Source organism: Micromys minutus (genome assembly GCF_963924665.1).
Source record: "Micromys minutus genome assembly, chromosome: 2".
NCBI lineage: Eukaryota > Metazoa > Chordata > Mammalia > Rodentia > Muridae > Micromys > Micromys minutus.
Window position 1 is genome coordinate 91039880 of NC_137971.1, and position 15809 is coordinate 91055688.

General features: G+C 38.1%; 1 protein-coding gene across 1 annotated transcript; it reads left to right on the top strand.

Annotated features, from left to right (window-relative positions):
* Positions 1-4066: 4066 nt before the first annotated feature.
* Positions 4067-12870, top strand: LOC308417732 (tripartite motif-containing protein 30A-like; the record flags this gene model as incomplete). Its single annotated transcript, XM_080913048.1, has 5 exons — positions 4067-4480; positions 5952-6047; positions 6660-6890; positions 11605-11728; positions 12272-12870. 5 exons carry the CDS (start codon positions 4067-4069, stop codon positions 12868-12870), a joined length of 1464 nt encoding a protein of 487 aa, XP_080769174.1.
* Between the last annotated feature and the right edge of the window lie 2939 nt (positions 12871-15809).

Here is a 15809-nt window from a genome sequence, read left to right on the forward strand (position 1 = left end):
TTTCTCAGCCATTCCATATTCCTCAATTGAGAATGTTTTGTTTAGCTCTGTACCCCATTTATTAATAGGGTTCTTTGATTCTCTGGTGTCTAGCTTTTTGAGTTCTTTTTATACCTTGGATATTAGGCCTCTATCTGATGTGGAGTTGGTAAAGATCTTTTCCCATTCTGTTGGCTGCCCTTTTATTTTCATGACAATGTCCTTAGCCTTACAGAAACTTTGCAATCTCATTAAGTCCCATTTGTTAATCTTTGACCTTAGAGCTTGAGCCATTGGTGTTTTGTTCAGAAAATTTTCTCCTATGCCTATGTGTTCTAAGGTTTTCCCTACTTTCTCATCTAATAGTTTCAGTGTACCTGGTTTAATGTGGAGATCTTTGATCCACTTACACTTGAGCTTTGTATAAGGAGATAAGAAAGGGTCTATTTTCATTCTTCTGCAAGCTGAGTGCCAGTTGGATGAATACTATTTGTTGATTAGGCTGTCCTTTTTCCATTGAATGTTTACAGCTCCTTTGTCAAAAATCAGGTGACCATATTCGTGAGGGCTCATTACTGGATCTTCTATTCTTTCCATTGATCCATGTGCCTATTTCTGTACCCGTACAATGCAGTTTTCAGCACAATGGCCTTGTAATATAGCTTGAGGTCAGGGATAGTGATTCCCACAGATGTTTTCTTGTTATTGAGAATAGATTTCGCTATTCTAGGTCTCTTGTTATTCCAGATGAAATTGCACATTGATCTTTCCAACTCAATGAAGAACTTGGTTGGAATTTTGATCGGGATTGCATTGAATCTGTAGATTGCTTTTCGTAGGATGGCCATTTTTAAAATGTTGATCCTTCCAATCCATGAGCATGGGATATCTTTTCATTTTCTGAGATCTTCCTCTATTTCCTTCTTTAGAGGTTTGGAGTTCTTGTCATCCAGGTCCTTTACTTCCTTAGTTAGAGTCACACCAAGTTATTTCATAGTTTTTGTAACGATTGTGAATAGTACCTTTTCCCTAATTTCTTTCTCCACATGTTTTTCCTTTGAATATAGGAAGGCTACTGATTTGTTTGAGTTAATTTTGTATCCAGCCACTATGCTAAACTTGTTTATCAGCTGTAGGGGTTCTCTGGTGGAATTTTTGGGGTCACTTAAGTACACTATCATGTCATCTGCAAAGAGTGATGTTTTTACTTCTTCCTTTCCGATTTGTATTTCTTTGATTTCCTTTTGCTGTCTAATTGCTCCAGCCAAGGCTTCCAGTACTTTGTTGAATAGGTAGGGGGAAAGTGGGCAGCCTTGTCGAGTCCCTGATTTTAGTGGGATTGCTTCAAGTTTCCCACCGTTAAGTATGATGTTGGCTGTTGGTTTGCTGTGTATTGATTTTATTATGTTTAAGTATGTACCTTGGATTCCTGTTCTTTCCAGGTCTTTCAACATGAAGTGGTGTTGAATCTTGTCAAATGCTTTCTTACCATCTAGTGAGATAACCATGTGATTTTGTTCTTTGAGTTTCTTTATATGGTGGATTACATTGACGGATTTCCTGATATTAAACCATCCCTGCATCCCAGGGATTAAGCCTCCTTGGTCATGGTGAATGATCGTTTGGATGTGTTCCTGGATTCGGTTTGCAAGGATTTTGTTGAGTATTTTTGCATCAATGTTCATAAGTGAGATTGGTCTGAAGTTCTCTTTCCTTGTAGGGTCTTGTGTGGTTTAGGAATGAGGGTTATTGTAGCCTCAAAAAATGAGTTAGGTAGTATTCTATCTGATTCTCTCTTGTGGTATAGTTTGGAGAGTATTGGTGTTATGTCCTCAATAAATATCTGATAAAATTCTGCACTGAACCCGTCTGGACCTGGGATTTTTTTGGTTGGGAGGCTTTTTATGACTTCTTCTATTTCTTTAGGTGTTATGGGATTAATTAGATGTTTTACCTGTTCCTGGTTTAACTTTAGGATCTTGTATCTGTCTAGGATTCATCCATTTCCTCCAGATTTTCCAACCTTGTGAAGTATAGGCTTTTGTAGCAGGATGTGATGATTTCTTGAATTTCCTCATTTTCAGTTGTTATGTCTCCACTTTCCTTTCTGATTTTGTTAATTTGTATACTCTCTCTTTGCCCTCTAGTTAGTCTGGCTAAGGGTTTATCAATCTTGTTGATTTTCTCAAAGAACCAGCTCTTGGTATTGTTGATTCTTTTGATGGTTCTTTTTGTTTTTATTTTGTCTATTTCTGTTCTAAGTTTGACTATTTCTTGATGTCTACTCCTCTTGGGTGTATATGCTTCCTTTTGTTCTAGAGCTTTTAGCAGGGCTGTCAAGTTGCTGATGTATGCTCTCTCCAGTGTCTTTTTAGAAGCGCTCAGAGCTATGAGTTTTCCTCTCAATACTGCTTTCATTGCACCCCATAGGTTTGGGTATGTTGTGTTTTCATTTTCCTTGAATTCTAGGAAATCCTTAATTTCTTTCTTTATTTCTTCTTTGACCCTGCTATCGTTTAACAGAGCGTTGTTTAGTTTCCATGTGTATGTGGGCTTTTTGTTGTCTTTTTTGTTGTTAAAGACCAGCCTTAGACCATGGTGATCTGAGAGGATGCATGGGAGTATTTCAATCTTCTTATATCGACTGAGGCTCATTCTGTGTCCAATTATGTGGTCAATTTTTGAGAAGGTGCCACAGGGTGCTGAGAAGAAGGTGTATTCTTTTACTTTAGGATGATATGTTCTGTAGGTATCTATTAATTCCAGTTGGTTCAAAGTCTCTGCTAGTTTTACAGTGTCCTTGTTCAGTTTCTGTTTCCATGATCTGTCCATTGGTGAGTGGGGTATTAACGTCTCCCTCTATTATTGTGTGTGGTGAAATTTATTTTTTGAGCTTTAGTATGGTTTCTTTTATGATTGAGGGTGCTTTTGTATTTGGAGCATATATGTTAAGGATTGAGAGTTCCTCCTGACAGATTTCCCCTGTAATGAGTAAAAAGTGTCCTTCCTTATAATTTTTTGATAACTTTTGGTTGGAAATTTACTTCATTCAATATTAGAATAGTCACTACAGCTTGCTTCACAGAAATTATTTTAATATTACTATGTGTTTTTCCTTTTACAGGTAAACATGACATACATTCAGTTGTACCTTACACAAGACAAAATAAAAAGCTAAACATTACTTCATTTACACCAAACACAGCACTAAATGTGCCACAGATAACCTGGTCCAAAATAGTCAATTCTACAGAAAGGCAATGAATTATGAACATTTAAAGATACAAGCTTCCTCAGAGCCCACAATAACTGGGCACATAATTCCACATATCCTTTGTTCTGGCTACCAACTGTGTCCTAGTACCCACCTTTTTTTTTTTTTTTTTTTTTTTTTTTTTTTTTGGTGACTTCCATGGGTTAGAGCAGGAACCTGGCATAATTTCATAACTGTTTAGTGTATTGAAGACAAATAATCATCTTAAGGGACTATCACTATACATCTGGCATGTAACTATGTAAAAGAACATGTAAGTGGTCTTTTATTAGATGACAATCAGAGAAACCACTGCATATGTATATCAAGACAGAGAGGTGTTTATACTCTATGTTAGCATCAGCACTTTCTGGTGAGAAACTGTTAAGAGGGTCAAAGTAAGTACCTCTGACTCATGCAGACAGTAGAGGAGGGGAGAGAGGTATGAAAGATTTGGTACATTGGAAACTGATTGTCATTCCAGGTTTGATAGGGAAAGATAGAAGGGAGGTTACCCAAGGCTGTTGACGGGAAACTCTCTCTACTGTTAAGTAAAATATTCCCTTACATGATATTTGTCATTTGTTATGCCTAATGTAATTTGTTATGACCAGCACTTGAAGTGTGACAAAGTACAACTTGGTATGTCACCACCTTCTTCCAAATTTCTTCTAGTGGCTTTTAACTTGTGACTGTGGTCCTTTCTTAGCCTCTGCAGAGCGTTCATTAAGATTATTTATTTTTTAACTTGTCCCTTTACCAAACACCTATGACACAGGTGCCCATACACAAGTGTGAAGAGTCAAGACAAACAAACACAGGATCACAGCAACTATGGCCTCATTGGTCTTGGAGATGATAAAGGAAGAGGTGACCTGTCCTATATGTTTGGAGCTCATGAAAGAGCCTGTGAGTGTTGATTGCAACCACAGCTTCTGCCGAGCCTGCATCACACTGAACTATGAGTCCAACAGAAACACAGAAGGAGAGGGAAACTGCCCTGTGTGCCGAATTCATTACCAATCTGGGAACCTGAGACCTAATCTACATGTGGCCAACATAGTAGAGAGGCTCAATGAGATCAAGTCCATCCCAGAGAAGAAGATTATTGTCTGTGCACAACATGGAGAGAAACTCCAGCTCTTCTGTAAGAAGGACATGATGGCCATCTGCTGGCTTTGTGAGAGATCTCAACAGCACCGTGGTCACCAAACAGCTCTCATTGAAGAGATCGACCATGAATACAAGGTAAGGGGCAGGAAGATACAGGAAACAGTGCAGAAAACAGTAACAGGTGGAAAACCTCCACTTTTTATGACAGAGTAGTTACCTGAGCAAGATAGACCTGGAACTTGATGTGGCATTCTACACATTTATACACTGTGATTCCTAAAAAACATGGTAATTTAGTCTCCTTAAGCCTGAGAGAATCTACCTAGACTACAATTACAAATACAAAACAACTCCATATTTTTGAACTGCTTCTTTAAATTGAATTAATGTCCCAAATATCTAAACTAGCAGATTATCCCCTCTTTTATTCTGGATTTATACCTTTTCAATGTTAATGTCAGATTCATTCAAGGGACTTAACATGCCATCTAGTGACTTTCAACAGAGGGGTTTAATAAACACTTGACACCCAGCAGTGAAGAGAATGCGCATGTGGCAGCTGACACATCCCTGAGGAGAGGAAGCTCTTCATAAGGAGAAACACAGCAGCAAGTTCTGTGCCTGATCTTCGTTCTCTGTTGCTACTTTATTAGACCAAATATAAACTCACAGTTACTGTGGATGTATGCACAGGAATGTGGATCTGGATGGGTGTGGAGGTAATAAGCAAACTGGAGGTTTGATGAGAGAGAAAACCTTAATCAGAGTGCATTATTTGGGCAGGAGACATGAATCAACCCTTCAGAGCAGGAGCTGTTCTTGCAGAGGACCTGACTTTAATTCTGAACAAGCACATGTTGTCTCTCAACAATCTCCATAGGATTTGATGCATTTCTATTATGCAGGCTTACATGCAAAGAGAGTACTCACAAACTTGAATAAATAAAACATGCTTTAAAAGATACCTTGAAACATATGTTGCATTAGAAGTCTATTTTCAGTGAAAAAAAAAAAGAATATTAACAACATATAATGCATTTAAAAGTGGGAAGAGAAGAAAAAAGAATGTTCATGTGGACAATGTAGAGTAGGACTTTATCCTAGAACTTTGTCAGCTGATGCTCTTCGATTTCTGAGTTTCATGTCTATACTTGTCTGGACAGTAACTGCATGCAAGCCAGGGCTAAAAAACTTGAGCCAGGTTTAAAAATGCATGTCAAATGTAACAATGTAGGTTATGTGATATATGTATATAGTTATGATCAGAAAACTAAGAAAAGGTGCTGGTTCTCTAATGGTAGAGGTAAAATAATACATTTCCATTAAGTAGAATGACTGAATTAGAGAGATTTCTGTGTCTGTGTATATGTTGGTGTTTGGTGCTGCATAGAAACTACAAAAAAAAAAAAAAAAAAAAAAAAAAAAAAAAGAACCCAATAAACTCTTAAGCTTTGCATATTTTATGTACATAAGTGTTGACACATGTTTTAAAAAAGAGAATAGCCTTGAGCTTCCTGTCTTTCCAGAAGAGTTTCTTGGCTTTTGTTTAGGAAGAGTAATTCGTCTGATCACACTATGAGACTCTGCTACAATTCCTTTTTCACAGGAGAAGCTGCAGGCAGCTCTGCAGAATCTGAAGGAAAAGGAGAAAGTATGTGATGAATGGCAGGATGACCTTCAACAGCAGAGAACTGACTGGGAGGCAAGTGGGGCCTTTTCTAAGGGAGTCAGCCTGATGCTCTGGAGGGACCTGGGCAACAAGCTCCTGGGCTCTTTACCTCCTGGGAAGTGATGAGGCCAAGAGGCCTTAATTTCTCCTCCCCACTTCTCCTCCAAAGATGGAGATGCAGAGTCAGTGTATCACATCTGAGCTGGGCTCTGTGAGCAGATGACACCCTGGAGGTTGTGGTCAGAATGGCTTCTGGGTGCTACTCCTTGGTGGCTTCTGAAACTCGAATTGATAGAAAATGTACTTGCAGATAGGACCCAGTTTTATTCTAAGTGTTTAGTTTCTCTTAAAGGTTCATACTTGAAAAGAGGAGAATTGCAGGCAGGACAAGTAGCTTAAACAACTGTTTATAAACTGAACCACATCTAGTCATTCCATGATTCTTCAGGTTGCTTTGGTTAAGGTGACCTAAGGTTATTGCTTTAAGATGTACTGCATAGATACTGAAAGGAAACTCATGCTTCCCTAAGAATCCCTTCCCTTTCCCAAGCTCAATTCTCTGTGAAGCGCCCCACCCAGAGGAGTCTTTCTCTATCTCTCTGTCCCATGGACAGATGAAATTCTTCTCTTTTCTTACCCTTGAAGAACCAAATACAGAGCAATGTAGAAAATGTTCAGATGGAGTTTAAAGGACTGAGAGAGTTACTGGACTCCAAGGAGAATGAAGAGCTGCAGGAGCTGAAGAAAGAGAAGGGCGATATTATGAAAAGCCTGGAAGAGTCTGAAAATGAGCTAGAAGAGCAAAGGGAGTTGCTGAGAGCCCTCATCTCAGATGTGGAACATCAGTTGGAACTCTCAACGATGGAAATGCTTCAGGTAACACTGCAGGAGAACCCAAGTTCTGAGAGTCAGGAGACATGGAAGCCATGGTCCTCCCTCTATTCTGCTGTGATCCCCCTGGTGAGGAGAGTGGGCTCTTCCTGTCGTCCTTTTTGAATCAGGTTCAGGATCTGGGGAATCGTTGCCTGCCTGAATGTCAGGAGGAAATAGTAATTTGTTATTAATGGGATAAAGTGCCAAAGCTGAAACTTTGTGAGAAAAACACTTGGATCATGTGTAGATTTTATTTTGTGGTATAGGAATTAAGCACAAACAACAAGAATGCAGGTCTCGGAAAGGAACAGTTTATTAAGCATTCACCAAGAACTAATCAATCAGATCCATAAAGCAGACTCTGGAGCTCCTTGTGACCATGAGTATGAATCCTATGAGGCTCTTAAGCCTTAAATCCACAAATATCTGTTAAAAGTTATTCCACTATTTGGGGTTTGGTGATAGCCTTAGGGACATGTCTTTGTTGTACATTTATTGTGCTCTCATTGGTTTGGGTGATCAGTTGTTTCAGGGTACTTGCCTTCTTTACCATTCATGTCTTAATTTTCTAACCAGAAGGTCAGTTACCTTCGTACATTTTTCTCTCTGACAATAAGAAGTCAATTACCAGGAATTTATTAGGACCTTAAAAGTTAACTTGACCCCCATTTAAATGAAAACTTTATTGCAAATGGCTTTTTTATTGGATGAGGAGGCCTTCTTATATTGGAGTCCATTCCAGGAACAGCTTGTAATGACAGAACATAAAACTCCTACACACACAGGAAAGGGAAATTCTGTTGGGCAGTTGATTCTTGTCCAAGCTTATTGTGACTAACTCCAGGAAGCAGTTCTAACTGACCTCTATTGTGATTGCTTCTCAAGAACACCAAAGCACAGTACTTAACATAATATATAGTCAACGTGGATAGGAAAATTTCCTTACAATATTAGTAACCCCATGAAATGGCTGGCTAGACAGGCAGCAGTTTCCTAGTTCTCAGCACTTTTGTATTTCTAACCATGTGTAAAGCACATTTTATACTGTCAGGTTGGTCACTTCACTAGAGTTTGAAAGTAGTAGAGATTATTTCTTCTGAAGATTTGTAACTTTTACCCCCATGACGTCTGTTTCTAGTGGGAGTAGAACCTGTGATGTTGGTCAAGCCTCTGTCTGCCAGTGGCTGATGTAAAAGCTGGCTTCATTATCCACAGAGGCATGAGGTCTGCAGTGTATTTGATCTCTATAACATTTTTAAATCATTTACACCAAATTTATATTCTGGTTGTGAATACCACTGTGCGAATTTGGTTTTTTCATTGCAATTTTTAGTCTTGTAGACTCTGAAGGATTTAGAAATTTTTCATACACCTTTTGTACTTTCTTTCCATTGTGTTATATTTAAGTACAACAGAAAATATTTATATATTTATAATAGATAGTGTTTTCCTTCTCCCACGGTGAGATCTTGAAGAAATTCCCAAAAAAAATTTTTGGAATCATATTTTCAACATTTTGATAGTCATATTGAGAGACACACACATCTCTTTACCTCAACTTCTTTCTTCTCGGCCAGTTGCAATAAGAGAATAAAGGAAAAAAAAAAAACATTGGCAGGGATGAGAAGGTTGGGTTTGGAGAGATCTGGTTAGCTGGTTTTTTGGTCAGACATTCTAAGCCTCTGGTTTTATTTGAATCCTCAGTATTAATACATTAAATCATGTTTAAATCATTTAAGAACTGGAATTTTGATTCTATCTGGATGAGTTTCCAATAAAGTAACAGATACCTAACATGTAGCATGAGAAAGGTCAAGTTTTTATGTGTTTAACTTAATGCACATAAAAACCTACAGTAGCTGTCAAGCTGTAAGTCAAATAAAGACTTATGAACTTATAAACTGTATTTGTATCATATCTGGGGGAACTATCGGTGACTTATTTGATTCTCTTTTAACTTTTTCTCTTTAGCCAGTAAGAGTATGAACAGAATTCACAAGAATCTGAAGAACATGTTATTAACTTTGTTTTCTCCTTCTTCCTAGAATGTGAATCACGTCCTCACAAGGTATGTCTGGATGATAGGAAAAAACTGCCCAATAGCACAGTGAGAATAAATTGATATTCAAATGAATAAATATCTCTGAGGTTTCTAAAAAATTATATATAATGATATTCTGAAATTATATTAAGAAGAAAAACTTGGGGGAGAGGCAGGGTTTGAGTACATTGTAACTCTTCTCAATAGTTATTAAGAAGAGATTGGGATCTTTTTATCGAATTGGGTTATGGAGAGCTATTAAGAAGATCTGTCATGAAATGAAGCAAATGGACCTCCAGGAGCTTTTGGACTCATAGTGGAAAAACAATCTGTCCATCTTGTTTGCTTGTATCTCGCTCTGAATTTTTTGGTAAAACATGCAGATAGGTGATGAATGTTCTGTGTATCTGCAATGCTCACAAAGTTGTATGTACATTGGGAAAAGATCCTAAGTATTCTATATACTTCTGGGGATGTAAAGATCCAGATTTCCTCTGCTGTTGCACTTGGATTATTAGAAAACATGCTTGACTCTATGGACACCATATCTTGGCAGTGAAACAACAGTTCCAGGTAGACCACATGTGTCTCAAGGGTGTGAAAATCTTCGCCCTTATATGTAAAGCATCACATCCCAGCTGTCAGCATTAGGTTCCATCTAAACAAATGAAGCTATGGTCAGCCTAAGTGTGGCTTTCCCGTCTCCTCTTCCAAATGTTGTCATTTTTATAAGAGAACTTGAAGGAACAGTTGCTGACTGAGTGTCCTCATTGACAAGAGTGTCTGAAGGCTTTCCTCAGATAGCTTTCCATCAATGTGGCTGCTACACTTCATTCCTAAAATCTTCCTTTTTCCCTTCTTACCTTCTCTCTTTCTTTCTTACCTCCTTCCTTATTCTTTCCTCCTTCCTTCCTGCTCTTCTTCCTTCCTTACTTCCATTCATTTCTTAATCTTTTCCATGATTCTAATGACTCATTTGTGGGTTGTTTTGTTTTTCAGGCAGGGTTCTTTTTGCAGCTTTGGTTGTTCTGGATCCCACTGTGTAGAACAGGTTGCTTTTGAAATCAGAGAACCTCCTGCTTCTGTCTTTTAAGTACATGTGATACCATTCCCAGCCCATGCCTAACTTTTCTGCTATTTCAGTTTGATTTTTTAAAAATTCACTAATTAGTGGATCAAAGATCTCCACATTAAACCAGGTACACTGAAACTATTAGATGAGAAAGTAGGGAAAACCTTACAACTCATAGGCACAGGAGAAAATTTCCTGAACAGAACACCAATAGCTCTAGCTCTAAGGTCAAAGATTAACAAATGGGACTTAATGAGATTGCAAAGTTTCTGTAAGGCTAAGGACACTATCATGAAAACAAAATGGCAGCCAAGAGAGTGGGGAAAAGATATTTACCAACCCTATATCAGATAGAGGCCTAATATCCAAGGTATACAAAGTACTCAAAAAGTAAAATACCAGAGAATCAAACAACCCTATTAAAAAATGGGGTACATACTTAAACAAAAAGTTCTCAATCGAGGAATATTGAATGGCTTAGAAACATCTAAGGAAGTGCTCAACATCCTTAGCCATCAGGGAAATGCAAATCAAAACAACCCTGAGATTCCACCTCAGACCAGTAGATTTGCCAAGATCCAAAACTCAGATGACAACAGATGCTGGCGAGGATGTGGAGAAAGAGGAACACTTTTCCACTGTAGGTGAGATTGTAAACTGATACAATCACACTGGAAATCAATCTGGCAGTTCCTCAGAAAATTGAACATAGTACTACCTGAAGACCCAGTTATTCTACTTCTGGGCATTTACCCCAGAGATGCTCCAACATACAACAAAGTTACATGCACCACAATGTTCACTGCAGATCTATTTATAATAGCCAGAAGCTGGAAAGAACCCAGATGTCCTTCAGTAGATGAATGGATACAAATATTGTGGTACATTTACACAATCGAGTACTACTCAGCTATTAGAAACAATGGTATATGAAATTCTTAAGAAAATGGATATCATCCTGAGTGAGATAACCCAGTCAAAAAAGAATAGACATAATATGCAGTCACTGATACTGGGATACTAACCCCAAAAAGCTCTGAACACCCCAGAAACAACTCACAGACTGTGTGATGTTCAAGAAAAAAAAAGACTATATTTTAATTAAAATAGAACTGTATCACATCCCCCTTTCCTTCCTACAGCCCCTCCCAGTTTCTCTCCTATCCCCTCGAATTAATAACTAATTTTCCTATATTATTGTTACATATATACATATGTGTATGTATATGTACACACAAATACTTAATTACAACCTTAAAATGTATTTGTATACTTTTATGAAAAATACTTATAAATTTTGTACATTTATCTTTGTTTTTTAAAATAAAGTTTAAAAAAAATTACTAATTCACATTTAAAAGCATTCAGGGAGAGGAGGGGGAAGGTGGAAGAAGCACATGGTGTAAGTGTGAAGTTAAAGCTCTATGCTTCTGAGAATAGGACGCAGCATCACACCGTAAGTAAGTGGGCAAGGTCATGAATATGTCCCACAAGTTAATAGTCTACCTTCTCTCGTTCTTCACAGAATTCTCAGGAGAGGTAAGGAACATCTATGGTTAGAATGACAGAGAGTCAGTGCTGATCAAAATCAAAGTTTGAGATGTGGAAGTCAATTTTTTATTCCTAGGAGCCAGACCTTGGAACTGAAACAGCCCGAAAGGGTCCCCCAAAAAAGAAGAAGAGTGTTCCAAGCTCCAAATTTGAAAGGCATGCTGCAAACTTATCAAGGTGAGGGCAGGTAAATTCTGTGATTCATTCTTAAATCTTGGTGTAGTTGAGCTGCATGTGGAAGAGAGGAAGAACTCTGAATGTTGTTAGAGAGACTGAGAAGAGCAGATAATGTGTCTCTTTGATGTCATTTTATATGAGAGGAAATCATCATTTATCATGTCCCATATCACAATTTTCATACCTTCCCCTCATATAGAAAATTTATGGGTTTTAATATGTTAACTCCATCTCTGTACTTACTACTGTGAACATTCTACATTTCAGGGCTCATGGATGTTCAGCGACACTGGGGTAAGGAGAAACCACAGCACCATGAAGCCCTCTCTTACATTGCATTCCAGAAATTATTTCTCCATTAAGTCTCAGGTTTCATGATGTTACTGTCATTATACAAAGTAATCTGCTTCTCTTTGACTTTAAACAAGACTTCCCCATGTTTCCTGTCACTTTTTCCTTATGCTTCTGCTGCCTATGTTACAATAAGTCTATGACTTGTAGTTCATCTGACTCATAATGTATATATGTCTCATTTTTCTGCAGTTCATATGACTCTACAAGCAAAAAGCAATGCACTGATTGACATTAACGAAGAAAAGGGGAAAATAAAACTTAAATTTGGCATACTATGGAATCTTCTTTTTCCTGAAGACTATAAGTGTGGTGTCCTGGGATATCCAGCTATTTCCTCAGGAAAGCATTACTGGGAAGTCAACCTATGTAGAAGCTTTAACTGGCTCATTGGATTAAATGATGGAAGGTGTGCTCCACCCCAATATCTTTCGATAGATAAAATGGGCGTTAAAAGCAAACATAATTCTAATGTTAGTAAACATGGAATATATCAGCCTAAATATGGCTACTGGGTTATAGGCAGGTATAAGGATAATGTATACCAAGCCTTTGATGAGTGTTCTATAACCCACAATTCCAGTGTATTGGCCCTCTCTCTGCCTCATCCTCCCAGGCGTGTGGGTGTCTTCCTGGACAAGGAAGCTGGCACTCTCTCATTTTATGATGTTTCTAACTGTGGAGTTATCATCTATAGGTTCTTTTACCCATCTTTCCCTCAAACAGTATATCCATATTTTAATCCTATGAAATGCTCAAACCCAATGACAGTCTGCGGGCCACCCAGGTAAACCCTTACCCCTATCTGTGCAGTGCCACCATTTCTGGTATATCTCATCTGCCAGTGATCCCCTGCATTATTTCAAAGTTTCCACCCCCCAGGGTCCTTTATTTTCATGACCTTCACTTCTAACTACAAACCACTGTGCATTCATTTCCTTAATCCAGTTGCTTCTCTGCTCACAAGACGATTACTGTCATTTGTCATTTTCTATATTATCAGAGAAAATGGCTATTTCCTCACTAAAAGAAAACAGGATCTTTGCTAACACCATCTCAGCAGGAACACAGTCAAAGGAATAACTAATGGTAGACAATGGTTTTTGAAACTTGAGAGAGACCCCACCCAAAAAACAAGGTAGAGGGCCTTTTACCTCAAGTACATTTTGTTCCCTGGATTGCTATGAGTGTGATTTTGTGACTCCTAAAATAATAACATATGCATTTAATTTGTAAGAAAAGTTTACTCTTGTTGGGTGTCAGAACATAGCTATAGACCCCATTCTTGTGAAAGGATGTACTGACTGCTACCCTCAAGGTACACAATTCTGAATATGAGCCTGTGCTGATTTCATGCTTCGCAATGTGAAATCTGTTGTATAGTGTCATACAATTGTGTTTATATGGTCTGTTCTGAGACACTTGTAGGAAAGGATTGATCTGCTAATATTTAATACATTCTACTGGTATTTATTTGCATGTTTTTCTGATTTTGTTTTCTGATCTCATATAACCGTTCTTGTGTACATTCCTGTATAAAAGCACACTGAAAGTGAAGTAAATAGTCTTCAGCATTAGGCTGTAGTCCCCCCCCCATACACCCTGATACTTTAAGGTCTTCAAAGCCCATGTCTTAGAGACAGAACTACCTCAGGCCACAAGTGTAGAAACACCTTCTTTTTTGTGGACAGAGATAGATACCAGGTCTTTCTGTATGCTTCTGAATTGCTCTATCCCTGAGTTAATTCATCTCTGTCAAGTCTTCAAAACACAATTCTTTCTGTCACAAAAAAAGATAAAAAGAGTTCTTCTACAGTTTGTCTGGCAGTTTAGAAAATCATATATAGGACTCTCTCTAAAAGATGGGCCATAGCAGAAGGTCATTTTAACCACAGTGCTTGTCTTTCATCAAAGATTTAATGAAACTTTTCAAATGATACCCACTAGGAACATGTGTTTAGAGAATCCAGGTTCTAATACTGCCTTGCAATGTAGAATTATAACCCAGAATAACATCCTCTCAAGGGTATGTTGGCTTGTTTTTTTGTTTTTGTTTTTTTTTTTGTTTTTGTTTTTGTTTAATTTCTTTTTTCGGTTTTGTAGTTCTGGTATAAATAATGTACCTATATTACAGGTAATTGTAGGAAAATAAATTTGAAAACTTTAGAAGGCTCTGAAAGCGAAAGCTCTTTTTCTATGAGTGATGAACTGAGATCATTTACTCAGACCCTCATGGCTGAAGGAGGCAGAGAGCTCCCACAGATTTCTTCTCACTCCACCAATGCTACAGATCACAAAGGATGAAGGACATACACAGATGAAAGGGGATTATGTAATGCTTACCAAGAGAACAAGCTCAACACTTATAGCGCATCCACTGCACAGTAAGTGGTGGTTGTGCTAATTACTGATTAGATGTCTGGTACTGATGTTCTTGTCACAGTGTGTGACTGGTGAAACTAAGGTGAAACTCTTCTTATGTCTTGATGTTAGGTTCTGGGAACTGCCACAAGATTACTCTAATACGTTCTAGATATCAATGAATTCTTTTGTTTTCACACTCATTTTGAAAAGAATATTTGTTTAGCTATATTCGTGATCAAGTAAGTTAAATTCTATGATTTTCCCTTTTATAATGAATGATAAAAATGCCAATGATATTTATGACTGTATGTTCTGTTGTGTTGTGAAATATGAACAATACAATGTTTCTAGGAACTCATCTTGCTTTCAGTATGTATGTATGTTTGTGTATATATATATATATATATATATATATATATATATATATATATGTACACACATACACACATATATATATGGTGTCAGTTAAGGGTCTTTTGTTTTTTGATGTGATCATAATAAACAAACATTTGACTGACAAACAGTTGTTGCCTTTACAGTTCTCATACAATCCCAGCACTCAGGACACAGAGACAGGAAGATTCCAGTGCTTCTGAAACCAGGCTCAATTACACAACATGACTTTGCTTTGCTTTGATTTATATTGAGATTTACAATACATAGCAACAGACCAAAGCTCACAATTTTAAAGGAGAATGTGCTGGGACTTAGATAAGCAAAGAGGTTCAAGAGGACACTGTGAAGATATACTGGGGAATAGGAGTTTATTTAAAGGATTGTAACAGTTTGGACACTATGGATTGTGGTTCCCAGAAAGCTGAGGCCCCAGCACCAGAGAAGACTGAACAGAAGGATCTCTGAAGAGAATGCATGGAGGCAAGAAGCTTCTTCTACTTGTTAGCTGGGAGTGAATTCTCAGCAGGAGCCTACACCAAGGCTGTCTTATCCAGGATAGACTCAGAGCATCCAGGTGGCACAGGACATCTCATGGAACCTCACTTAGGCTAGTTGGCTCCAGCAAGGCAGCTGCTAAGGACTCTGTTCCCTTAGAGAAGCTGTCTCTGAGAGGAGTAGAGGGAGCACTTACAGGGCAGCAAGTACAGTCCACATTCTAGCATCACACCCTGGCAGAGTATGCAGAAGCCCATTCAACACTGTCACCTTGCTTCAATCATCAGGAAAATGCAAATAAATGACCCTGAGATTCCACCTCACTCCAATTAGAATGGCTGAGATCACAGATGCAGGTAAGAGCAAATGCTGGCAAGGAAGTGGAGAAAGAAGAGCACTTCTCTATTGGTGGTGGGACTATAAGCTTAGGAAACTACTTTGGAAATCAGTCTGGTATTTCTTCAGAAAATTGGAA